A 27,642-nucleotide genomic window follows, 5' to 3' on the forward strand; every position below is an offset into this window, starting at 1 on the left:
CCTTCAATAAGGAGGTGTTAACAGTCATACAGGTATATGCCCCACAGTCTGGATGTGATGAAGAAGAAAAGGAGCAATTTCGATCTGACCTGAAGGAAGCTACTGAACGAGAAAATGTATTAGTGATGGGTGATCTGAATGCACAAGTGAGAACAGACGGATTTGTGTATGAAAATGTGTTGGGCCTGCATGGTTTTGGTACCAGGAACTAGGAAGGTGAACAACTTCTAGATTTTTATGTGAGAAATGGCTTAAAAATAAATAACACCTGGTTTCAAAAACAATTATCTCACAAAATAACAAGGTATAGTTGCGATGGACAAACCAAATCCTTAGTAGATTACATAATGTCTGATGGAAAAGCTGGTCAAACTATTTGTGATGTTAAGGTTGTACCAAGTGAGAGCTTAGATAGTGACCACAGACTACTTCTTGCTATCATCAAAAATGTAAAAATCCACACACCAAGGAAAACCAAAAAATTAAAACCTGGGAACTGAAGAAATGTAGAAAACAAAATGATATATACAAAAAAGATGGCCTCCAAAATACCTGCAGACAGAACACAAGGAGGAAATACAGAGTGGAACAGATTCAAGGAATGTCTTGTTGGAACTGCTGTAGGAATATGTGGCAAAACTAGTAGTAAAGGAAAGAAAAACAGCCTGGTGGAATGGTGAAGTAAAGAGTGCAGTTCAGAAGAAAAATGAAGCAAGAAAGGCTTGAGATAAAGAAATTTTGAAAGGAGATGGAAAGATGAATTAAAATGAGTAAATTGCAACAGACATACAGAGATTGTAGACTGTGAGTGAAAAAAATGGTAGCAGAAGAAAAGTCTTGAATTGATTTTACAAATAAATTGGTAGAAGATAGTAAAGCAAATTCCAAATTGCTGTACAGTGTTATTAGAAAAAAATCAGGAGTAATTATGAGCAAATAACAGCTTTACAGAAACCAGATGGGAGCATCACTAGGGAAGACACAGAAATAAGAGAAATTATGAAATTGTACTTTTGAGAATTTATGCAATGGTTTAAAGAAGGACTCCAATCCTAATGCACAGATTCAGTCAAGCTGCAGTGATAATATATTTGAAGAAACGCCACCAACTTGGAGTTAAGTAGAATCAGCCCTTAAAAGTATGCGCAATGAACGAGCTGCTGGCCCACAAGGAATTCGTTGGCTATACAGGGTGATAAGGGCAATATGGAAGGACAAAATAATACCAGATGACTGGAAAAAGGGAGTTATAGGTCCCCTGTTCAAGAAAGGAAGTCGAAAAGTGCAGCGCAGGAACTGTAGAGGGATTACCTTGCAATCCCATGGTTTAAAAATATTTGAGAAGTTTCTTGAGAAAAGATTAAGGAAAATTACCGTAATGAACCCCAACTGCAAGAAGAACAATATGTATTTAGGAAAGATAGATCAACTATAGACCTCATATTCACACTGTAAATTATATTAGAAAAGCACTGGGAGAAAGATAGTAACTTGACATTTGTGTTTCTAGACACCGGAAAAGCATTCGATAGTGTCCCTAGAACAACTATATTGGAGTGTCTTAAAAAGAAGAATGTATCTATGAAACTCGTTCAGAGAATAAAAATGCTTTATGACGACTGCTACAGCTGTGTTCAAGTAGGAAATGGATATTCAGATTGGTTCCAGACATCTAGAGGAGTGCCACAAGGCAGTGCTTTTTCACCATTACTGTTCATCACCATCATGGATGAAATCATAAAAGAAGTGAAGCAGAACACCAACATGGATCTCAAAGCATTTGCTTTTGCAGACGATATAGTTACCTGGGGAAATAGCGAGATGGAAGTCCAGGAAAGGCTGAACGTCTGGAATGATCATCCGAAAAAATATGGACTGAAAGTAAGTGCTACAAAAACTGCTGCAATGTCTGTTAATAGACAGAGAAATAAAGATAATAATGCTGGAGGGTGTACAGTTGGAAACAGTAAACCAGTATCAGTACCTTGGATGCATAATATCAAGTGACAACAGAATACAGCTTAAATTAAATAACCGTATTCAGAAATCCAGTCAATTCTATCAGCAAGTTCGATATCTCCTCTGGAATAAACAAGTGCCACTAAGATCAAAACAAACTGTTTTGAACATACTTTGGCCCTATATTGACTTACGAGTCGGAAACATGCACAACTACCAAAAAAGATGACAGTAGACTTCAGGCTTCAGAAATGAAATTTCTAAGAAGCATGCTTGAAAAGACTAGGAAAGACAAAGTAAGAAATGAGAAGATTAGAGAACAAGTTGGAATAAATCAGTCCCTGAAGGAGACCATAACTAGGGCACGTTTGTAATGGTTTATCACGTCAAATGTATGACAGAAAGAAGAATTGCAGAACAATGGTTGCATACTGAGATTACTGAAAAGAGACCTGTTGGAAGACCTAGGAGGAGATGGCTGGACCAAGTGAAGGAAGATATCACATCCAAAGGAATCAACTGGGATGAAGTCTTGAAAGAACAGTGGTACATGAATAGACTAAAATGGAGAGCGCTCGTAAACCACACCCGGGAAACTTGATGATGATGAAATTAACAATACAAATTGTGTGATGCGATGTTACCTAGCAGCCATGCAGGCTGTTATGTGAAGTATTGATGGAGGGCCAAGACTACACTTGTCAACTCAAAATTCCATACAAATGTTTCTTGGAAACAATGCAAATAAATTAATAGTTATCGATTTGAGTTTCATTTATTGAAAGGCATATTTCTGAGGATTTGATTTTCCCAAAGAGAAATTCGACGCCATCTTTTCTTCTTTGCATTTTCAATTTAGATTCCATGATAACGAATTAACACCCAAAGGCACACAAGTAAACAGGAAGCGTCACAATATTTTCACTCAAAACTTGTAGTTATGGAAACCATTGAAATTGCCATTACCACTATCATTACTGCTACTAACAAAAAATGTGCACATGGAGCCATCTGTAGAGAGCTATTCTGCAATGAGCGCCAAACTTGAATTGAAAAAAATTGAAAGGAACCATGAAGTTCTTTGTGCAGTGATGCCACACCCACATCAGACCTAGACATGGGCGCACTGATTCATTTAAATCAAATTTCTTAGCATATTTATGCACAGAACATCTAAAAACCATATATTTTCTTAAAATAGAAAAATTAAGCTTTCATCAGGAAACAAAAATTAAAAGTGAAAATTCCATCCAGATGCATTTTAAATGTACATTCAAAATTGTTAGGTATGGGGATCCACCCATTTAATACAAGAAATAGTGATAATTATAAAGTCATCACATATTCATTTTATTTGAGACTGGTTTCAGCAATAGGGTATGCCATCATCAGCCTAGGAATTAAGACAAAGACACTGGACATGGAGTACATTACATTTCTTAAAATTATTAACAATATTTTTAAAAAATATATGTGCTTGAACTGAATTACATTACATATGTACAAGGGTTTTGTATCATTAAAATTGAATATAGAGAGGTGTACACCAAAATATTTGTACAGTTAAAATTACAAAAGTGGTATGTGCTTTTTTCACATTGTAAGAACAATATGGGTCGATAGCTACTTTGTAGCCTATATGAATAACTTAAATAGTAGATTGTTATATGAAGTTGAACAATGGACAGCATATAGTAAAATGAGAATAAGTTAAGCCAACTGATTTTAATAATAGATATTTATTATAAAATCAATTGATTTAAATCACTCTGATTGAAATCATTGCACCCTGGATAAGAGCACCATGGTTTTATGGAGAACAGGCTTTGATCAATGACTGAGCACCTGTTTCCTTGATAGTGCTCATCAACTCCTTGTTTACTTAGTAACGTGAAGCTGGAGTGAAGAATCTTCAGCATGAACACATGCATTTAGAAGTGTACATCACTCTGATATAAATAACAATCTTGAAAAGTACCTTGAGATGAAAGCTCCACTAGATAAGGAAACTGTTCCAATTTGTAAGCTGTTTTTGCATAATTATACACAGATATAATATGTCAAACTCTACTGGATGCCACCAACAGATGGCATTTATGTGCATTGGTGACTAGTTTCACAAAGCAAAAAATAGTGTGCTACTGGCTTTGTTTCCAGATGGATGTAAATTTTTAAAAAATAAAAAGTGAATGTGGACTGAAGCCCTTTCTGCATGAAGCAATTCAGTTTTGGTGACAATGAGCGACCTTGCCTCACTCCTTTCCTAATTTCTACTGTCCTGGTGTTTTCTTTGCTGTTTGTCACTGTAGCCTGTGACTGTACAGTTGCAGTGTCAGGCTCCTGTCTTTCCAATCCATACCACTACTTTTCAGAGTTATAAACAACTTACCCCAGCTCACGTTATCAAACGGCTTTTCGATGTTCACTAAAGATAAGATACATGTTCTCATCTCCATTCTTCTTTCTAAAACTGTTTGAAGAGCCAAAATAGCTTCTACTCTCAGTTCTGAAACTAAACTGGTCTTGATCATTGTGAAGGTCTATTTTATTCTTTATATCCTATTGAATGTATATACTGTATATGTTTATAATTATATTTGTGACTAGCTGATGTACCCGCGCTTCGCTACGGGATTCTCAGAAAGACTGTCTTTGTGGTTTTCCTACCTGAAGTCGTCAGAAGGAATGTAGTGATTAAAAGCAATGTTACATAAAATACTCGATCAAATTAATAAACCGCACATTTTCTCACTTTTAACGAACAGTACTACGGTGCCGATCTAACAATCCAAAGTTCCAGTGCTGCAATGACCAGACCGCAGACAGCCATTAACACTTCTCTGCCATTATTCCATTAAATATGCACACTGCTCATTCCAATCAGTGCCTCAGAGTAGGAATTGAATAGCTCGAATGCTATGATGAACCAGTTTGTTACGTATCAGTAGTATCAGAAGTTTATCTAACTCCTCAGCTACTTCCCGCCAATTTTCAGGCAGGCTGTTATACTCGGTACGACCAGGTGAGTTGGCTGTGCAGTTAGGGATGCATAGCTGTGAGCTTGGATCCGGGATGTAGTGGGTTCGAACTCCACTGCCAACAGCCCTGCAGATAGTTTTCCATGGTTTCCAATTTTCACACCAATTAACATAGGGGCTGCTTCCTTCCCCTTCCTAGCCCTTTCATATCCCATCGTCGCCATGAGTCCTATCTGTGTCGGAGCGACGTGGAGCAAATTTTTAAAAAAACTCGGTATACACCAGTAATCCCATCTATCGGAGATGAATAGCAACAGACACACAAAGCAAATCACAACAAACAATGGTCAATGTAATGTTATTGTTGATCAATGATATGAGTTTTCTGTATTGTACTCCTTCACATTCAGTTTTGTTTTGACTCTGTAATATAAGGCCGTCCTATAAAATTAATTATAGCGTAGACTGTAGTTCACCGAGCTTGATAGCTGCAGTCACTTAAGTGCGGCCAGTATCCAGTAATCGGGAGATAGTGGGTTCGAGCCCCACTGTCGGCAGCCCTGAAGATGGTTTTCCGTGGTTTCCCATTTTCACACCAGACAAATGCCGGGGCTGTACCTTAATTAAGGCAACGGCCGCTTCCTTCCAATTCCTAGGCCTTTCCTATCCCATCGTCGCCATAAGACATATCCGTGTCAGTGCGACGTAAAGCAAATAGCAAAAAAAGAAAGACTGTAGTTCCTTAATCCCCGACTTTACATACTGATTTTCATTAAATTCTGTTTACCCATTTTCTCGTGACGGCGCTGATATGATCTTAGCAACAAAAATCCATATTCATGAATATCTCCGTTATCATAGCCGATACGGTCAAAATGTATGACATAAATGATCGGAAATTTAATACTATGTAACTTTATTTATATAGTAATTGTCCATAAGACCACTAATAACACATATATTCGAGAATTAAATTTTGGGCCTTCCTCTAAACTACCATTTCGCTCAGCGTGAAAAAGATTATTTATGGCCTAGATTGTAGCGACTTATTCCCTGAATTTGCATACCGATTTTATTTACGATGGGACAACTAATAACAGATATTTGAGAATTAAATTTTAGGCCTTACCCTAAACTACCATTTTTCTCAGCGTGAATAAGACTGTTTATGATGTAGATTGTAGCGACTTATTTGCCGACTTTGCATACCTATTTTAATTAACATAGGACCACTAATAACATAAATATTTGCAAATGAAATTTTAGGCCTTCCCCTAAACTACCATTTCTTTCAGAGTGAATAAGATTATTTATAGTTTATATTGTAGCAACTTATTTTAGAACTTTACATACTGGTTTTCATTAAGTTAGGACCACTAATAACATAAATATTTGAGAATTAAATTTTAGGCCTTCCCCTAAACTACCATTTCTCTCAGCGTGAAAAAGATTATTAATGGCCTAGATTTTAGCGACTTATTCCCGTACTTTACATACCGATTTTCATTAAATTCTCTTCATCCGTTTTCTCGTGATGCGTGTTCATATATACAGACAGATAGACAGAAATCACGGAAAATTTAAAAGTGCATTTCCTTGTTACTATGGACATGACTGATACAGAAATACCATTATTTTCAAATTTTGATCAATGTACAGACAAAACTCTTATTTTATATATATAGATGTATCAGAGTTGCTTTTTCCAAAAAGTGACATCTTAGTCAAATGGCATTGTTTCTAGCTTCTCATCATGGTGCCAGCAATTGGAATCATATAGCAATTTTTAAAATACAAAGTTACAACCCTATGGTTTGAATTCCATGTAAAACTGTAGGTTCTGTGGCTATATGCATGTTACCGACAGCTACAGTGGACTACTGCCTGCTTGCTTTCCTCTTTCCAAGTATTTCTCTTTTAACCATGTAATATTCAGAGAGCTAATGATATCAGATTTACACTTTTGTTGCTTCTCATGTAAGTTATCGATTAGTTTGGCTGATTCACTTTCATCATTCTGAAATGATTTAAAAATAATTATGCTCTTCCATTCAGCAGCCAGTGACAAATGCATCCAAATATTTACTAAGTTCATTCCATGTTCCAGATTTTATAGCTGTAGAAGTATAGATTACAACAGGAAGATAAAGATCAGGATGACAACTAAGAACAAGATTTGGAGACAAGAAAATTAAACAAAAATGCTGAACTGAACTACTTAAAAAGGCTGTAATTATTTAAAGTATTTGGAGAAGTGCTATATGTTTATCTAGCAAAACAGTGTAATAGAATGTAGTGTTTATAAAGGTTTTCTAGAACTAAATAGATTAATTATGGTAATTCTTGAAAGAGATCATTAAAAGGTTATAACAAGTGATTGGATAGTCAGTGTGATCCTGCTAATTCACTCATGATAGGAATCTCTAAATAAATGGAAAAGTGCAATAATACAACTGGTAACAAAAAACGATAATCCAGTGAAACCTCAAGACTTTTAACCAATTTGCATACAGTATTTTCTTGTCTTAGTAAATTAGTAAACCAGGTCATTTAGAACCAATCACAAATTACCTTAACAACACAAACTACTCGACAAATACCAATCAGGATTTGTAACTAACCACAGCATTATCACAGCTGTACTGTAGACCCAAGTAACGCATTTGACTGTGTGGACAGGGGAATGTTATTAGGTAAGCTAAAAGCACTAAATGTTTCTTCAAGCACACTGACATGGCTGAACTTGTATTTAATCGACCGACCATAGTGTGGGTCAGTAGGTATGAAAGTATCACTCCAGCATCAAGCCAGATTTGGCGTAGTAGAGGGCAGTATTCTAGCGGTACTACTCTTTTCATTGTACCTATGTGACTTACCAGAATATATAAAAACTCGTAAATACCAGACAACATAAAATTATTATTATTATTATTATTATTATTATTCTTGTTTTCGAATGGATCTACTATGGACCACGTTAAGCATAATTCATTTACGGTTCTTCCTCTTTCGATCGGCCCAGTACTTCTTCATCCTTTCGGAGTGGGCTTCTTTACGTTCTCGTGACCAGTTGTTGCCGGTCCGTTTTTTGCTACTTTGATCTTGGAATCCCTTAATTTTGTTGATGATTTTTCTGTATTCCTGTCTGTTGTATACTACCTGCTGTGATATATTATTTTCCTCCATATCCTCCTTGATCCCTTTAAGCCAGCTAGTTTGTGTCTTCCTGTTCTCCATGTATTCCAGAATTCGCTTGGCTGTTCTCTCTGGTGGCATTCTTTTAATGTGTCCGTAGAAGCAGAGTCTTCTCTTCTTGAAGGATGTTGTGATTTTTTCGGTCCTTTTGTATAATTCCTCATTTGGTCGCAGTCTAAATTCTTGACCCACTTTCCTGGGCCCTAGTATCTTCCTCAAGATCTTCCTTTCTGTCTTTTCAATGTTTTCTAGTAAGCCCTTCCTGTTCAGTGGAATACATTCGATCGCATATAGACTTTCTGGTTTGATGACAGTGTTGTAATGCCTGATTTTTGCAGTGAATGAAACTGACTTTTTATTGTAGACATTTCGACATAACTGGTATGCTGCTTCCATCTTTCTTGCCCTTTCCTGTAATGCTATTCCTGGTAGTCCTGTTGGGGTTATCCATTCCCCATGATATTTAAACTTCTGTACTCTTTTAATTGTTCCATATTTGGTGACAATATTTTGTGTCGGATCCTTTTTGTCCTGAATCATTAGTTCCGTCTTTTTGAAGGATATCTGAACTCCCGTCTTTACAGCAGTCTCTTGAAGTGTTTCAATTTGTACCTTGCGAATGCTAGACAGTCAATTTTGACTCCAGATCTTCCCAGTGATATTCCATTTTCCACCCCTAATTCCGTCAGTCTCTTCCTCCACACTCTGACCACTTTTTCAAGTATAACATTAAACAGGAGTGGTGATATCCCGTCCCCTTGTCGGACACCTGTTTCGATCTTGAATGGTTTTGACAACATACCCATAAACTTAACCTGTGATGTAGTGTCAGTGATGGTTTCTTTGATTAAATTTCTAGTTTTTTAATCTATCCCAAACTCTTCTAACATGCTTATCAAGGTTGCTCTGTCGACTGAATCATAGGCTTTCTTAAAATCCACAAATACAATCACTAGATTTTTGGCTGTGAGTACACGTAGTTGTATTATGGAGATTAGGTTGAAAATTTGCTCGCTGCATGATCTCCCTTTCTGGAATCCTGCCTGGTATTCACCAAGTTCTTTTTCTATTATCCCTTCAGTCCTGTTTTGTAGTGCCTTGGATAGAATTTTAGAGGCAACTGGTGGCAATGATATTCCTCTGTAATTGTTAACGTTTGTTCTGTCTCCTTTTTTGTGCAGCAGGTGTATTAATGATGTCTTCCATTCCTTTGGGATGCTCTCTGTCTGCCAAATCTCCTCAAACAGTGCTTCTAGCTGAGTCACTAAGTGTTCTCCGGCATATTTCAATAACTCTGCAACTATTGAATCTTCACCTGATGTCTTATTGTTGTTGTTGTTGTTGTTATTATTATTATTATTATTATTATTATTATTATTATTATTATTATTATTATTATTATTATTATTTTAATTTGGTCTGAACATAATTTTCTCAATTGGTATGAAATCTCTATACCCTTTCTGTGTGTCATTTCTGTTGAAAATTTGTGAGTCTTAAGAAGAGTGCTAATTTGATTTTTGTTCTCTGCATCTGCTATCACGAGTGCAACTGCTTTGAGATCTTGGTGAATTTTGTGGATCCATTGCCCTGTCTTCTTTCCAAGATTTCTCATCACTAGTTGCCATAAAATCCTGTTTCCTGGCAGTCACAAAATGTGAAAGAAATACGAAGTTCTTTTCATCATTGTGTCGGTGATTGGGTCAATTTCTTAATAGACTGTTCAGTTGGGAGTAATTCTCCAGACTCCTTCGACCTGGTATTTTTTGCAATTTGTAAACTTATTTTTATCTAAACAAGTGTGATTTTGTGATAGTTCTTTTTATGTTATAAGCCACTTTATGTAGCATTTTAAGTTTAGCCTTAAGTCATGTCTACCTCTTTAATTTTAACTTTAATGTTAAGATAGTATGGCTGAAGATGCCTATAATATTATAGGTGGAACGTGTCCTGCTATTTTAGCATGTAACTTCAATTTTGATTTTTAATAAATCACAAAGTGTATTGAAAAGGTGGACTTCTACGAGACAATTCTGTCATGATCTGGTACTTTTTATTTATGTAAGTTCTGATGATTCTTTCAGTTTTGAGGGGCTAATCAGTTGTTCTTTCATATTCAATTTGGAACAGGGTTTCCCGAATGTAAGCGGCTTCTAGGAGAGTTAAGGTTTTGTAGTGTTGATCTTGTCTATTGACAGGCATTTATTATATGTTGACCAGGTTAAAAATTGGGCTCTTTTGCACTTCATTAGTTTCTTTCTCTTTTAAGGTGTGTGTGATGATTTTTTTTTTTTAGATATTTAAAGTGTAGAATTATAGATCATTTATGAAGAATTTATTTATATTCAGGGATTCCATGGGCACGACCTCAGTTTTCTCAAAGGATATTTGTAATTCTATTTTTAGGGTGGTTTTTTTTGGATTGGTGATCTGGACACAAACTTCTACCACGTCAAGGGCTGAGAGAGCTAAATAGTCTGCAAACCCCCAGACAGTTTGTTCTTATTGAGGGTTTTACTCCAGTCTTGATTTTGGTTGGGTTTTCTGTTTGCCAAAGATTCATTATGCAATCAAGAGCGATATTGAAGAGCAGTGGGGATAATCCATCTTTTTGTCTGAGGCTGGTTTTTATTGTAAAAGGTTTTGACAGTTGTCCCCTGAACTGTACCTTGGAATTTGTGTTAAAGGTAGTTTGATTATTTATTTGAAATGAAGGCCATATGATCTGAGGATTTTTTAATGTTTGGGTCTATGGATACTATCGTATGCTTTTTTGAAATATGAGTGCGATGAAGAGCTGTTTATTTCTGCACTTGTAATATTCCATTATTAGTTTCAGGCTGAGAATTTGGTCTGGGCAGCTTCTGTATGGACAAAGTCGTCCTTGGTATTCTCCAAGTTGTAGTTCTGGAGTGCTTTTGATTCTGTTGTAAATATGCAAGAGAAAATTTTTTATGTGCAATCCAGAAGGGTTATTCCTTTGTAATTATCTGGGTGGGTTTTATTTTCTTGTTTAAATAATAGATGGATTATTCCTGTCATCCAGTGCTCTGGAATTTTCTCTGTGATCACATTTTTACTAGATGTTGATGGAGATTCATGACTGCAAGTTTCCTGGCATTTTGCATATTTCTGTTAAGACTAGGTCTTCGCCACATGCCTTGCCATTTTTTAGTTCTTTAATTGAGAGTTCTACTTCGTTGATGTTTGGAGGAACTATTAGATCAGGGGTGGTTAAAATGGATGTGTTGGTGTTTATTTGAAATATTTCTATCGATTCATTGCAATTTTTTCAAGTCTGTTGAATGTGTGTGCGAGGTTCTCTGCATTTTCTTATTTACTATGGTCTAACTTTCCTGATTTATCTCTCAGCATTAATGTTGAGGGTACATATTTTTTTATAATATCTGCCTAAAGGTTTGTAATAATCTCTTGATTGTTTTTCCCTTGAAATTATCTTCTATCCTTTCTAGGGTGCTTTTAAGATGTTAACATTTTATTTATCTGATGTTCATGTTGTGTTTGTGGGTTGACTTTCTTTGTTTACTTTTTTTTTTTTTTTTTTAAGTTCTAAATTTGATACTTCTGACTTTTGGCTTTGATGGCTTATTCAAGCTTGGTGTCTTCTCTCTATTGCCTGGTTGCATGCTTCATTCCATCATTTGTGTTTCCTCCTGGGATTCATTGGAGCTAACTCTTCTGCTATCGATTTTAATTTGGTGGTGACTTCCTCTAGTGATTTGGTGTTGATAGATCCTTTCCCTGTTTCCTTGTAGGACTCCAAGTTTTCATTAATATAGCTGGGTCAAATTTTCTTCCATTTTTTATTTGGAGGTTTCATCTTTACTATTCGGATTAATTTTCATTTTGATCTTCACAATATAGTGGTCTGATCCTGAGTCTACCCCCCTTGTACTTTGACATTGTGGATTTCTTAATGGTAAAATGTATCCATGCAGACATGGTCTAGCTGCCATTTGCCTTTTCTGAAGGCTAGATTTTGAATTTGTGGGGTTTCATTTTAAAGCATGTTGATTTTGAGAAAAGTTTGAGCTTTCTGCAAATTTGACTCAATCTTTGACCATTTGTGTTTGTTCATTTATGTCAGGGCCTCTCAGGGTGCATACGCCTGGTGCATGCACTGTTGCACTGTGCACGGTGCAAAAGGCGACTTTGCTTGGTTGACCAGAGTGCAGACCCCCACTCCTCGATTTGGAGCAATAGCACTGTCTCTCTCTTTCCCCACGCTTGTCTCCCTCGCTCCCCCTGTCTCCCTCTTCCTCACTTGCTCCGTAGCACTCCAAATCTGAGCCGAGCTTAGCCAAGTAGCCCAGAGACGAAGCGTTGGTCCTAGCCGAGCCGAGCGGGACTGATGCACAGTGCATGGAGCTCTTGCGCCTCAATTTGCACGCGTGAGATTTTGGGCGCTTGAGAGGCCCTGATTTATGTGCTGGCCATTTTCCATTGATATCTCAGTATCTTCATTCTTGTCCCAGTAATGCATTGAAATTGCCAAGGTGAATTTTAATGTTTGATGAAGAGATTGATTAATGTTTGATCCAGGAGATCCCAGAATTTTTCTGTCCCTTTGTCTTTTTTTGATTGGTGGGAGCTTGTGCATTAATAATTGTGTAGGTCTTGCGTGCAGTTTTCAGAGTTAAGGTTGCAAGTCTAGGAGATTGAGATTTAAATTCTATTATTGAGTCAATTATTTTGAGATTTATTTGAAATTTATTACCAAATTGCAGGCAATTTTTCATAACTTGTTTTCCTGGGATTCATTCCTTTATAAAGTCAGTGTCCTTGTATTTCCATAGGGTCTTGATCGCTGTTCTTAATTTCTTGAAGTGCCACGGTTAGAATTTTGTGTTTGTTCATAGTGATCATTATAGACCGTTATGCCTTTCAGCATTCAGTCTGCAAGCCTCTGTGAATTTACTTAATGTTGCCCCAATACTCTATTTGCAACTACTGCTGTGGCCTCATTTAGTTCTATGCCTCTTATCTTTAAATTGTTAGAAACCGAGTCTAACCATAGTCATCTTGGTTATCCCTCTACTTCTCTTACCTTCCATAACAGAGTCCGTTATTCTCCTAGGTAACCCATTCTCCTACATTCGCCTCACATGACCCCACAACTGAAGCTGGTTTATGCGTACAGCTTCATCAAGTTCATTTCTAACTTAACCTTTATCTCCTCATTCCAAGTACCCTCCTGCCATTGTTCCCACCTGTTTGTACCAGCAATCATTCTTGCTACTTTCATGTCTGTTACTTCTAACTTATGAATAAGATATCCAAGTCCACCCAGCTTTCGCTTCCGTAAAGCAAAGTTGGTCTGAAAACAGACCGATGTAAAGATAGTTTCATCCGGGAGCTGACTTCCTTCTTACAGAATACTGTTGATCGCAACTGCGAGCTCACTGCTTTAGCTTTACTGCACCTTGATTCAGTCTCACTTACTATATTACCATCCTGGGAGAACACATCCTAAATACTTGAAATTATCTCCTACCTGTTCCAGTTTTGTATCACCAATCTGACATTCAGTTCTGTTGAATTTCTTACCTACTCACATCAATTTAGTCTTCGAAAGGCTAATTTTCATACCACACTCATTGCACCTATTTTCAATTTCAAAGATATTAGACTGCAGGCTTTCGGCACAATCTGCCATTAAGCCCAAGTTGTCAGCATAGGCCAGACTGCTTACTACATTTCCACCTAACTGAATCCCTCCCTGCCACTTCATACCTTTCAGCAGATGATCCATGTAAGGTACAAACAGCAAAGGTGAAAGATTACAGCCTTGTCTAACCCCTGTAAGTACCCTGAACCAAGAATGCATTCTACCATCAATTTTCACTGCAGCCCAATTGCCAACATAAATGCCTTTGATTGATTTTAATAATCTGCCATTGATCCCATAGTCCCCCAATATGGTGTATGTCTTTTCCCTCGGTACCCTCTCTCTCTTTCACACTGACCACTATCAAGAACAACTCGTTACACCCTGAGGCACAGAAAAGATCAGCATATTATAGTTACTTTAACAGAGCGTTTAGTATTCCTTTATCCAAATCTGAAAGGAATAAAGAACTGTTGTTTATCCGACAACAAGCCCTCTTGAATGGTTTCAACAATAACATGATTGATAAAATAATTAATAAATTTTCGGAGAAGCAACAATCTAAATTAGCAGTCGAACCTAGTAAAACTGAAAAATATATCAAGTTCACATATAATAATCCAAAAATTCATGTAATAACAAATTTATTTAAGAGAAAAAATTTCAAAATTGCATTTTCCACCAATAACAACATGAAACATAGTATTTTCAACCATGATACAATAAATCTCTTGGAAAAAGATAAATTTTTTGATTCCGGTATATATAAACTCACATGCTTTGAATGTAAGAATACATACATAGGACAATCTGGCCGCAATTTTAAAGTTAGATATTTGGAACATGTGAATGCTGAAAAACATAGAAGATTCTCAGCAACGGGATCACACATGACTGCCACAGGTCATAAATTTACCAACATAGAACAAGACCTGACCATCATAAAAAAGTTAAAAAAGGGCAGCTTAATGAACACATATGAAGACCTGTACATTCATCTAGACCAACTTGTAAAGAAAAATGATAACCTTAATGAGGCTGTAGAATATAAGAATCCATTATATTATCAAATTCTAGTATATTTGAAAATGCTTGAGAAGGATCAAGAAAAAAGAATTGGAATTTCTCCACCTACAGATAGCCCTACAACTTATTCCTCCTCAGTTGAAGCTATAGGTGACAGCAAGGAAGTTCTTGACACACCTATATCCCCCGCTCCTCCACCTCCTCAGGTGCAACAGCAAGGAAGAACGCATCATCATTATTACACCCGGCGCAAAACTGTGAAAGAATGACAGGAGTTACTGTTCCAAAGGAAAGCAGGCTTAATAAGATTTGACAACCAGGAATTAGTTATATTTTCATCTACATTAATAATAAGAGCCGCACTGTGATATCAGGATTTCTTCATTTCGATAATTACTTATAAATTGTATAATTCTTAATTTATAAATTGATCTTTTTTCATGAATTATTAAGAAAAGAATATTTATTAGGACAATTTCTCTATGGAATATTGTACAAGTGTTTCCTTGATGACTGCTTTCTATTGTAGAAATAATTTATATATTTTCTCTTGAGTTATTTGTTTGTTTTAATCTTGTCAATCTTATGTTAATTTTAAGGACACTTCCTCTAAAGCATTTCTTTGTCAATTTTATATATTTTTCATCTAAACAGTGTTATGTGGCTGAAGATGTTGATAATATACGAAACATGTACCACTTTTGACCATTAAAAATTGCCTTAAGCAATCATTGTATCGACTAGGTGGAAAATAAATAAATACTTAATTGTGAATCTATTGAAGTGCGATACGGACCATGAAGCTGATTTTATGTAATCAACGCAGTGTCGTGCACGACTTTCCTTTTATACTCTCAAATTTTTACGATACGTAAGGTTATTTATTTACACATAGTGAGTTCAATCCATGGATGTGGCTCTTGCCTGTTCATTTTTATCTGAAGTAACAGATCCTAATCTATCTTATTTTTCCAAAAAAAAGCTTAAAGATTCAATATCGAGTCAAATATACACGTCTCAAAATGACATAGAATCGAAGAAAATTACGCGCACAGCGTACAAGATATCATGTCAAGTAATCACTATGAAAAATCATGGTCACAAAATATCATCAAATCATCCATCTCACATTCATACTTAGGTACACGGTAACATTAATAAATATTTTAAGCGAAATCTAACCCTTGAATTTTATTTTAATATTTAGTCCAAGTTGGAAAAAATTTCCAGATGACGGTATCAGCTAATGACTACCATTGCAATCGTTTGAGAGGTGATGGTATCAGGATTATCACTTCCACGATGAAATAAAATCCACAACGATGTTCCAGGAAAAGTTAGAGATAGAATTCATCACAAGAATTATTTCACAAATTTGCCTACAGCACAAGATAAATAAACATTCGCGTATACGGTCTATGAGTCACGCCGTTATTATTATCATTCTCCTAATATTTTATATTTGGCAATTAATATGTGCTCCGCATGAAGAAACCATGTTCAGAGACATATTTTCTTCCAAAATTGACTCAAATAATGGACTTACAAAATAAACACGTATCATCAGATCCATTTCCATGTCTAAAGAATCCAACAACACAGTAAGTGCAAATAAGTGATCATTTCAGACACAACCATATTCCAGGCCTACATTTACTCAAATTTGAGCACACATTAACGTCTTACAAGCTCAAATAATAATTATACTCATGACCTTAATTTATCTTTTAGACCGAAGTGACGGATTGTCACCACTGCTTTTCAATCTTGTTCTAGACAAAGTCATTCGGGAATGGGAGAAGGAATTAAAAGTTCAGAAGCACCGGAAACCCATTCAACTTGGCCGAAAGAACGATGACATTAAGGTCAGTTGTTTAGCTTTCGCAGACGACCTAGCGATACTAACAGACAGTGAAATTTCAGCGATCAAACAGATTGAAATCCTCAAGGAATGCGCTGAGAAAACTGGACTTAAAATCTCATTCGAGAAGACCAAGTTTATTTGCACTAAATTCGACATTCAGGAATTGCAAACAAAATATGGACACATCAAACGAGTTCCATACTTTAAATATCTCGGTGAGATCCTAGAACCAACAGGGTTGGAAAAGGAAGCACAGAAAGTTCGATTACAAAAACTCTTATAAATGTAATGCGTGATCCAACAGGGTCCATACGCAAATAATTAATTTATTATTATTATTATTATTATTATTATTATTATTATTATTATTATTATTATTATTATTATTATTATACACGCGATCACGTCATCGTAGGCTCAAGCTTAATAAATCATAGATGACTCTAACATATTCCGAATCTATAAAAGATCGTAAAATCATCCAGGAAAAATCCTAAAATAATGGAATACGTCAATATTCTGTCCCACTTGACTCAAAATAAATTTGTTTTTTTATTTAACTTAATAAATTCAATAATTTTTATCGAAAGGGTCAAATAATTTTTAGTACACTCCTGTACTAATTCGGGACAGTTACGACACGTCTCGAAGACATTCACTCGAATTAAACTAATTAATAGATCCCAAATACACTCTCACACTTCATCACAAATTTACCAAACACCAAGGAAAGAAGAATGAAATTTCTAACTACAGAAACTAGTAGAAGTTATTGCAAATGAATAAACAAGGACTACGATTACAACAACATTACAAAGAGTGACAGAAATACATTAGAAATTTTGTACTCATGTGAACATGGCCTCGGGACTTTGGCGGATGATCAAGGAAATAGGATCAGTCACTCATCATCGAATGCAGTCCTCCCCTCGGCTGAAGAATGCCTCACATGTCTAATAATTCATGGCTGCAGTGAAGATAGACATGGAACAGCAGTTGACTCCTTTATACTGTTGAAATTTCATCTTGGAAAATTTTCGGACTCCTTGTAGTCTTCCGTCTTCCGTCTTCCGTTGAGAATAGCTGAAACTAATGAATCAGTCTTAATTATGGTTCAAAACACACACACGACGAGTTAGGTTGGATAAAAATACCTAACTTCACTATTTCTTCTTTATTTCGTAGGATAAAATTAAATCTGAACTGTAGGATTTCTAAAGTTTGAGAAATAAAATTTCCTCAGAAGCAGAAATATTGTCGTTCTGTAGCAGATGGCTGAAGAAAGCAGAACGTCTCTAAAAGAAGTCAGGGAGTGAAAAAATTTCCCCAGAAGCAGAAGTATTTAATAATCTTGAGACGTAGGTGTGTCTTCAAGTCATACGTGATTGGTCGAAATCTTGTGATCCGGTGAACCTTCTAATTCTATTGGTGAAACATTTTAACACACAGTGTCCTTGAGAGTATTGATCAGGCTAGCTGCGATAATCCCTCAGTGACGTGGTACTCAGCTGGCTGTCGAGGACACGGCAAAAAAAACCCAAGAACACACTGCTCGCTTGTCGGAAAAAACCCGTTTAGGCAGCTCGCCTCGCGGAGATACGGGAATGTTGAAATCTCCGTCCTGGCTGACAAATTAATGCACTAGTCCACCGTGATATTAAAATATTCTTTTCAAACAAACTATTTACCAGTTTTCAAGGGCACAATACTTTGCCTGGTATACTAATCAATGAGATACCTCAATAGTTGTTGCAGTCTTTCATGTTCCCTAGCTTATAGATAGGTGCAATTACTGCTTTTGTCCAATCTGAAGGTACCTTATCAACACTCCATGCTAATCTTACTACTCTGTGGAGCCATTTCAACCCTGCCTTCCCACTATATTTCACCATTTCAGGTCTAATTTCATCTATTTCTACTGCTTTATGACAATGGAGTTTATTTACCATCCTTTCCACTTCCTCAAGCGTAATTTCACCATAATTTTCCTCCTCCCCATGAGCTTCGTTGTTCGCGACACCACCATGAAGATTTTCTTTTACATTGAGAAGATTTTCAAAATATTCCCTCCACCCGTCCCATGATTTCCTGAGATCTATTATGAGTTCACCTGAATCACCCAAAACACTGTTCATTTCCTTTTTCCTCCCTTCCTGAGATTTTTTATTATTGTCCAGAAAGGTTTCCCTGCTGCTTGACCTAGCCTTTCCAGGTTATTACCAAAATCTTCCCAAGACTTCTTTTTGGATTCACCAACTATTTGTTTTGCTCTGTTTCTTTCATCCATGTACAATTCCCTGTCTGCATCAGCCCTTGTTTGGAGCCATTTCTGATAAGCCTTCTTTTTACATTTACAAGCTGCTCTCACTTCATCTTTCCACCAATATGTTCGCTTTTTCCCATCTTTACCCACAGTAGTTCTTAGGCTTTCCCTTGCTGTGGCTACTATAGCTTCCCTATATGCCGCCCATTCTCTTTCAGTATCCTGAATCTGCTGTCCACTATTCGGAACTTCTTACTAATTATATCCATGTACTTCTGTCTAATTTCCTTGTCTTGGGGATTTTCTACCCTTATTCGTTTGCAGACACACTTTCTCTATCCTAGACTGTAAGAGACCGGACAAAATAATTTTCGTAAAGTCAATCCATTGAAATTGCAAGCAGCCGTAATAGGATCCAAAAGTAATCGTACGTAACTGAACGGTGGTAAGGTTTCTTCAATACTATTCCATGCAACACCAATAAAAATAAATGAAATTTTAAAAAACCTTAACCTCGTTTTTGATAAGCACTTAAATTAAACAGAGCACACCACAAAATTTTGCCAACAAGTTTTCTTCCTTTAAAAGTTAATGAGATTTCCTTTCACTAAGTATGAGGAAGTTACTTGTTCAGAGCTTAATTCTGCCCATCTTCAATTATGCTGATATAATATATAACCACATAAACAGCACACTTAGCACTGCACTTCAGCAGGCTTATAATATATGCATCCATTTTATACTAATTATGCCCAAGTTATGCCATGCATCACCCTGTCTTGAACAGCTATCATGGTTATATTTAGCAGAGGGAAGAAACCTTCGCTCTGTTGCCACTGATGGTTTCACGGCCCGTACTTACAGACCTTATTTTTCACCTTATGTTCCCGACATGGCATAAGCCCAAAAGCATGTATCATGTCTATAAACCTTCACTCTGTCTTGCTGGCCCACAACATCCTTTGTACAGGTACACAAAGTTATTTGAGTATGGACCTTCCATATTTGTCATTCCCAAACAGTATTCCTACAAGGTCAGAAGTCTCTTCCCATTGATTCCACAAGTTACAGCAATTCATTCATATCTGCAATTATACACTCCCAGAATTCTCTTCCGGCTGTAATTAGAAGCAACTGTAATAGAAATGTATTTAAAAGGAGTTGTTGTAAATGGTACATAGACCTAAGAAATTAGTATGTAATGTAATGTTTCTTTATAATAACTGCCAAAATTTACAATTAATTTATAGCTGTTATTTAATTTTAACATCATATAGGAACCTTAAGACTCTGTAGTTTGTACAACATAGCACTTATAAGATGATTTGGCTTAACAGCAGGCTTCATAGCCTGAGCCACGCCATATAAGACAGTAAATAAATTAGTGGGTGTGGCGTACTGGATTTGTAAATGCACTTATACAGTATATTGAATTTTCTGTTTCAGAGGAAGTGGAAAGTGATGTGATTCATTACTGTGAGCGTTTCTTGGAGTTAGTGATTGACCTTGAAGCTTTACTACCAACTCGGCGATTTTTCAACACTGTATTAGATGACTGTCATCTTGTAGTCCGCTGTCATCTATCAAACTTGTCCCAGCGTGAAGAAGGCAACCTCTTTACACAGGTAGGACTCTACCACAGTTATCAGAGCAGTCTACTTCCTCTCATCATATTCCATTTCCCTCATCCAGCTTCTGCTGTGTGGGAATATTTTTGGATGTTTTGAAGGAAGACTGTGATGTGTTGGGAGATCAATTTATAGAAACAACCTAGTTTTAAAATTGCATACATGTTTTTTGTGCATTCCTTCTATCATGTTTTTCTAGAGTGTTATGACTGTATCCCTTATGGTTGATGTGGACATTTTCTACGCATGTGTTGATGTCTAGATATTTATGTGTTTTGTCTGGTTTACAGATTGTTTTGAATTTGCAAAATAAAGTATGCAGAATGCATGAGAACTCCCAAACTCAAAATGTACCGTATTTACTCATGTGTTAGACTCTCTCGTCTATTATACCTCTTCCCTGGCTTTTCGAGACAAAAAAAATGAAAAAAATAAATCTTGCGTTCAAGAGCCCCCCCCCCCCCAACGTAATTAGAGAAGAATAAAGATTCTGCTTCGAAGTGGGTATAAGCCGTACTGCAGCCCTGATTATATCACACAAATTTGTGAATAGTTTCGTCCGTACGACCCACACAATGAAAACACGCGTCGAAGTCTTGTGGCACATCTCTGTTTTGTAGTTAAGAATTGTCTGCCTCCGTAGCTAGGCCTACTGCAGCTCGCATAACGTCGCACTAATAGGTGAATAGTTTCATGACCGACCCGCGCATTGCAAGCATGCATCAGTCATGCTATATGTCTGTGTTTTGTAGTTAAGAATGTCTGCCAGCCTACTGGTTAGCACAATTAGCTGCCATTCTCGGGAGCCCGAGCTCGATTCCCAGTACCGTACTGCCAGAAACTTAGGAATGGCAGGAAAGTTGATATGCGGTAAAAATGGTAGATGCAACTCTCCTCCACTGGGGGCGTGTCTAAAGAGCTGCATCACCTTGGGATGAGGAAACTAGTTTACTTTAGTTAAGAAATATTCACGGTTGTTGCTATTAACACATTGGAGATGCCGCCTGTAGAAACTACGGGTGCGCTGTTTCATTGCTGTTAACGGAGCTCGGAGAATCTACGGGCACGTTTTCAGTGTCGCTAAAAATAGTAGCTGCCGTTTCAGCGAGCTGTGACCACTAGAATAAAGTTGAATGCTTCTATAGGCATAAAAGGTACTTGTTATCAATATAAGTCGGGAGCTCTTCTTTCAAGGCATTGATAACACAGCCACGTTCCTACATAACCTGGGGCTGCGTCGTCGTTTACTCTCAGCTGTGAAATGGACGGGAAAGTACATACGGTACATGCGGATAGGAAGAGTGTGTGTTTGAAAGGCAGGCTTGTTTGTGTAATTCTTGTGAATATTCAGCATGCCTAATTCAAGTGTACAAAATTTCGACAACAAATACATAATACATGTTCTTATGGAAGACACGAGTTCTGAAAATGAGGATGAGGATAACAATTACACACTAAGTAAACATGATGATGTTGGTGCTTGAGGCAAGTAAATGTAGATAATGAACTAATTTCAGATTGGCGTGAAGTGTAATGTCGTTTTATACCACTTACTGGAGTGGATTCTGCAAGACTGTTGTATACAGTTTCCTAAGAATGTGGGTGTTTCCCATATACAGATGACAACCTGCAGCAACTCGATGCAACTCCGTCGTCAAACAACGAACAGTGGGGAAGCAAATTACTGGTTATAAACAAGGATACTGGTGCCAACTGACCAATTAGGTTAGAATCTGTATTAGTGTGTTTCAGTAGATGTGTCCACAATGTTGGACGGATTTTGAAATATTAACCGAACTGGCATCCATAGCTGCGTCAGATTTTTTCGTTTGTAAAACTTATTATCTTCATAAATTTATATTTAAAAATTGCTGCACTATTATGATAATTAAAACAATTTTTCTGTAGAAGATAGCGTGATCTATCTAAATATTCCAAAAGTTGTTATAATCTTGGTCTACCATAGCATTGAAAAAATTTCAAAAACCATTAAAATCCCTGAGATTTCTGGAGGGTACCACATTCCAATATGGCCATCTTCAGTGTGTTAATATAGCAGGCAAGATCATTAACAAAGTTATCGTTTAATATTTTACAACTCGGGTCAATATAGGTATTTTGGGGGGGAGAAGTAGGTTTAAAATGTGTTAAAAACAATCCAGTCATAACGATTATTTTACTCGCCAGTGTACCTAACAAATAATAATATTGATTTGATGTTCCCACTTATTTTTAATGATTTTTGGAGATGTTAAACAAAACATACTATGTGTTAGTTAAAAAAGGGAGACAACGATCGTACAAAATTAAATATTATGATTTGGGCCTGGATTTTTCGGTTTTAAACTATTTTTTCCTTGCTAGCTAACTGCAGTATTTTAACTTGCTTATCCATTTCATTACTATTGGAGTAAATTAGTCAAATTTTATAAAACCTAAAAATGGCTAAATAAGACGTTAAAACCTAAAAAGACTAAATGGGCTGTTCAAGACAATAGAACGTTATTTTGAAATAGAAGTACCAAATATTAATAAAAGAATGATTTTTTAAAAATTAAATTTATGCACGACTTTTTGAAATGACTTCATGGTTTGGAACTGGAAGTGGTTTGTAAGTATAACTTGTGCGAGCAAAACAACGTGATATGATACTATTCAACCAGGGTACAGCACAAATCAAGAGGCCCCTGGCGTTTACTGACCTGTATCTAGCAGGTACAAGCCCGCCTGACTTGCCAGCTTCAGTGCATCTCTCATTGTGTATTGTTGACTACCGCCAGCTACTGCGCTGTTCATTGTTTAGCTCTTTAGTCTACACATTATTGTGCGACACACTACAATTAAATATCCCTATAAATCAATTATTGAAGGCAGTTTAAGAAGTTTGCGCATCTCAGAAGTAGCGGTGGCTAAAGGCAAGTCATCTCGAAGTTGGTTGTTTCGCCAGTGGATTTGTAACAATCCGGGCTTCACTACAGATGGCAAAATTATATTTTGTCAAGTCTGCCAAATGCAGGTAAGGAATTATTTAACATACCTCTATTTAAAAATATCCCCATTACTTTAATGAAAAGCAAACTAAGGAGCAAGCCTTTCGTAGTAACGTTCATCGACTTTAAGAAGGCCTATGATTCAATTGACAGAACTACCTTAATTCAGATCTTAAAGGAATTTGGCTTGGACAGTAAAACAAGAGCGATCATCTAACAGACTCTCACCAACACCATCTCAAAAGTGAAGTTCAGAGGAGAGACATCAGATTCCTTTGAAATACGGACAGGAGTTTGGCAGGGAGATGGTCTCTCATCTCTGTTGTTCAACTGCGTTCTTGAGAAAGTGATCCATGAATGGCGCAGAGAAATGAGTTATGAAGGAGTCGAAAGTGGAGTCAGACTAGGCCACAAGAACAAGAACCTTTCAATTGACTGTCTAGCATTATCAGACTATTGCAGTTTTCGCTGATTTGTTGGATGTGGCCATGAAGCAAATCAACAAGCTTCAAATACAAGCTGCAAAGGTGGGGCTCCAAATCTTCTTTGAGAAAATTAAATTCATTACAAACATCAAATTGGCACCAAGTGAGCTAGAAGGGACTCACGGAAAAGTAAAGCGGGTTGAAAAATGTAGGTATCTTGGTGAATGGATAGAACCTAACATGTCCCAAAAAGAAGCCTTTGCATCACGCATGAATAAAATTGAAATGGCTTAAACATCTGACTAAAAATGTCTGTAACAAAAGATCTATATCTCTGAATGCAAAAATCAAACACTATTGCACTTTCATCCGGCCAGAGGCTCTATATGCAGTGGAATGTCTCGCCATGAACAAAAAGGCATGATGGAGAAATTAGAGGCTAAGGAAAGGAAGATTGCGACAAAAATCTTTGGTCCAGTCAAAGACAATGGCGAGTTTAGGAGACGGCACAACCAGGAGTTGTACTCGCATGTGGATAAAATAACCTAGGTGATGCAGAAAAGGAGGATTCGTTTTTATCGTCACATGGCCCGAATGAAGTCAACATGGTTATACAACCACATTTTCACTTTCCTCCAAGAGAAAAAGGCAAAGGAATCATGGTTCAGTGAAGTACAGAAAGATCTGCAGGAGATTGGGATCTCATTTGAAGATATCCAGGAGCGTGACCTACTAAGAAAATCTCCAAGAACATCAGAGTTTCCAACCAAAGCCGAAGTTGAAAACTGGAAAAGCATGGACGAAAGAGCGAAAGGAGCAAAACCATCTATGAATGAAGGAATACTGGATCAACATTAAAGCTCAAAGGAAACAGTTTAAATGACGTTTTGTTTCAGCCAACTAAGGACCACAAGAGGAAGAGTTAACATAAATATTATGGTTGAAGGCTCATAAGACGAATGCTGCAAAGCAAACCTCGGATGAGTAAGAGTACTAGGGAGTCACACAAAATAAAAATTTGAGTGAATGGTACGTACCTTGTTTCTACAATAAACTATAATTATTTTATTTACACATTTTGCCAGGTAGCATGTGTCCAAAATTTTTTGTGCAGAACAAGGAATCTACTGGACATATCAGCAACAGTGCCATTAAAAATGGAGCAATTTTCCATCGCACCAGCCACTAATTTCCAGTTTTTCTGGCACTTCAATGGTGGATAATTTTAATATCCGTTCATGTGAAGCACTGGTTTCAGCTAACGTGCCGTGGAATGCACTACACAATCCTGTGTTAAAGCAGTAGGAGATCAGTTGCTGTAACATACCAGACGACACACGTTGAGAAACAGTTATTTTGAAAAGCTGTACGAGAAAACTATTGAAGACATAAGAGGTGATATAGGTGATCGTTACATCTGGCTATCAGTGGACGAGACCACAGATAGTTGTGGTCGTTATATCGCAAACATTGTGGTTTTAAATTAGATGCCACAGAACCTGGTAAATCTCATATTATACTGTGCAAGAAGCTGGAAAAATCTAACCATAACACCATAGATGGACTGTCCAAGATGCTCTTCGCATTCTTTGGCCAAGAGAAAAACAGGATGACAAGTTTTTGCCTCTTTTGAGTGACAATGTGGCATATATGACCAAAGCTGTTGAAGTATTGAAGAGTTTCTACTCTGACATTTTGCATGTAACTTGCATAGCCCTTGACTTACACAGATTGGCTGAAGAGGTTAGAAATAATTTTTCAGGAGTAAACAGTATTGTTTCTTCTGTGAAAGAGGTGTTTAAAGCTCCTAGCAACATTCTCACATTCAAGGAAATGTTGCCTCAAACTCCTCTTCCTCCCAAACCCATCATCACTTGTGGGGGGGACATGGCCGTATACTATACCAATCACTTTGAAGACATTAAAAACGTTATAAATTCTTTTGATGTCGATGAGGAACTCTGCATAGCGAAGGCTAAAACAGCTCTCATGAGCAAGAACGCTGTTTCACTTGCCTTCATTAGGGCACACTTCCTGCTGATCTTCCTGCAGCTATTGAGTGTGTTGAGTTGGCATCGTTGCCATTAAAAGATGCAATAGAAGTTGTGGACTCCATTTCGAAGAAGAAAATAGCAGGACCAGTGGGTGCAGGCAATTCACTCAAGCTAACCAAAATTCTACAGCAGAACTCTGGATTTTCAATGATGAAGAATATGTCTGCAATACTTCAGGGAGAAGAAGTTACTGGCGAGGTACCATGGGGACCGAGAGCTGTTGCTTCAATGAAGCTTGCTCCAATGACTTCTTGTTGTGTGGAGCCTACATTTTCCTGCTATAAGAATATTTTGAGAGATAATAGAAAAACTTTCACTCTGTAAAATCTGGAAATGTATTTAGTTGTACAGTGAAAGTGAAAACTGTGTTCTGAAAATGTTTGTTTCTTGATGCATTGGAAGTGTGTTCTGAAAATGTTTGTTTCTTGATGCATTGGAAGTGACAAAAATTTAACCTACATGAACCATTTATTGTATTTGTGTATAATTATTCTTTCTTATTTTTAATTTCAGTTGGTATGATGTGTTTGAAATGCATTCATTAAGCCATTCTGTCCCATATTTAGAGAATACTGTATTTTGAAATAAGTGGTCTAGTTTTGTACTAGAGGTGTGAAGGTTACAATAAAGTACAAAAAAGTTTGAATGTATAGTATAACTTTAGTAATGATTGAAATTATTAAAAACTACTTCAGGAAGATAAAAACTAAAATATTTTGAGCTATTAAAATACGAAAAAGTGGTTTTTAAGAACCTAAAAATCCGGGTCCTAATTATGATAATAAAATGCACTACCACCACACCTGTAGATATCCATAAATGCGACAAACTTCCCTGTTATATATTTTTATTATTTCTGTCGTAGAACTTCTGACATTATCCGGGCACGTGATAGCATACCTAACCTAAACAATGCGGTCTCTCTTATCTCATTTACAGCTGTTTTAGGTAAATTCTGATGTGATAAATGTAGAGAACAAGCATGAAATATACTTTAAAATAAGGATCTGGCTTTCAACAGCTGCAGTTATCCAGAGAATGCTTCCAGTCACTATGCATTACATTCGGAAGTACAACTCGTGACATAAGCTGGTTATCAGCTGGTGGTTTGGCACGCTTTCTTACAGCACAGCTTTATTTGGAAGGGATGGCTTCTGCTACACATACACCAACTGGGAATGTCAGAGACAATCTCCAAAAACCATTTGGGAATAGATTCTCACTGTTTAGACTCTATAGCCGGGAGTGAATACAATTTTAAAAGTTTCAAAAAGGCGGGACCTCGAATGCTCTTGATGGCAGTGCATGGCTGACGGGATGGCAGTGTCATTTGGAATGACGACATGCTGGTAGCAGGGAAGTTGGCGGCACAAGGCGATAATTCAAATGAAAGCAGTGATCCGGTTTACTCAGGTTTACTGTGTGATAGGTCTACTACTCAACTGACAGAGACAAATTACTGGTCATTAAGTTCTTTTGTATCAATATTGCATGTTCTCTACAGAGTCGAGTATGAAGTGAGACGAATCATCCTGGCGAGTTTCTATGACCATATGCCCTTCCTGACGTCAACCTCATCAGAGGAATTAATGAGATGAAACGAATGAGGTGATTTGAGTAACAAAACTGAC

At 36.9% G+C, this 27,642-nt stretch overlaps 1 protein-coding gene across 2 annotated transcripts in view; it reads left to right on the forward strand.

Annotated features, from left to right (window-relative positions):
- Window positions 1–27,642, forward strand: part of LOC136858203 (RNA helicase aquarius) — a 686,829-nt gene that overhangs the window by 95,774 nt on the left and 563,413 nt on the right. For both annotated transcript variants that reach the window (XM_067137584.2, XM_067137585.2), the window contains exon 6: window positions 20,361–20,539. In XM_067137584.2, coding sequence (XP_066993685.1) covers window positions 20,361–20,539 — 179 coding nt within the window. The remainder of the gene's footprint in view (window positions 1–20,360; window positions 20,540–27,642) is intronic.

This window comes from Anabrus simplex, chromosome 1 (genome assembly GCF_040414725.1).
Source record: "Anabrus simplex isolate iqAnaSimp1 chromosome 1, ASM4041472v1, whole genome shotgun sequence".
In the NCBI taxonomy this organism is placed as follows: Eukaryota; Metazoa; Arthropoda; class Insecta; order Orthoptera; family Tettigoniidae; genus Anabrus; species Anabrus simplex.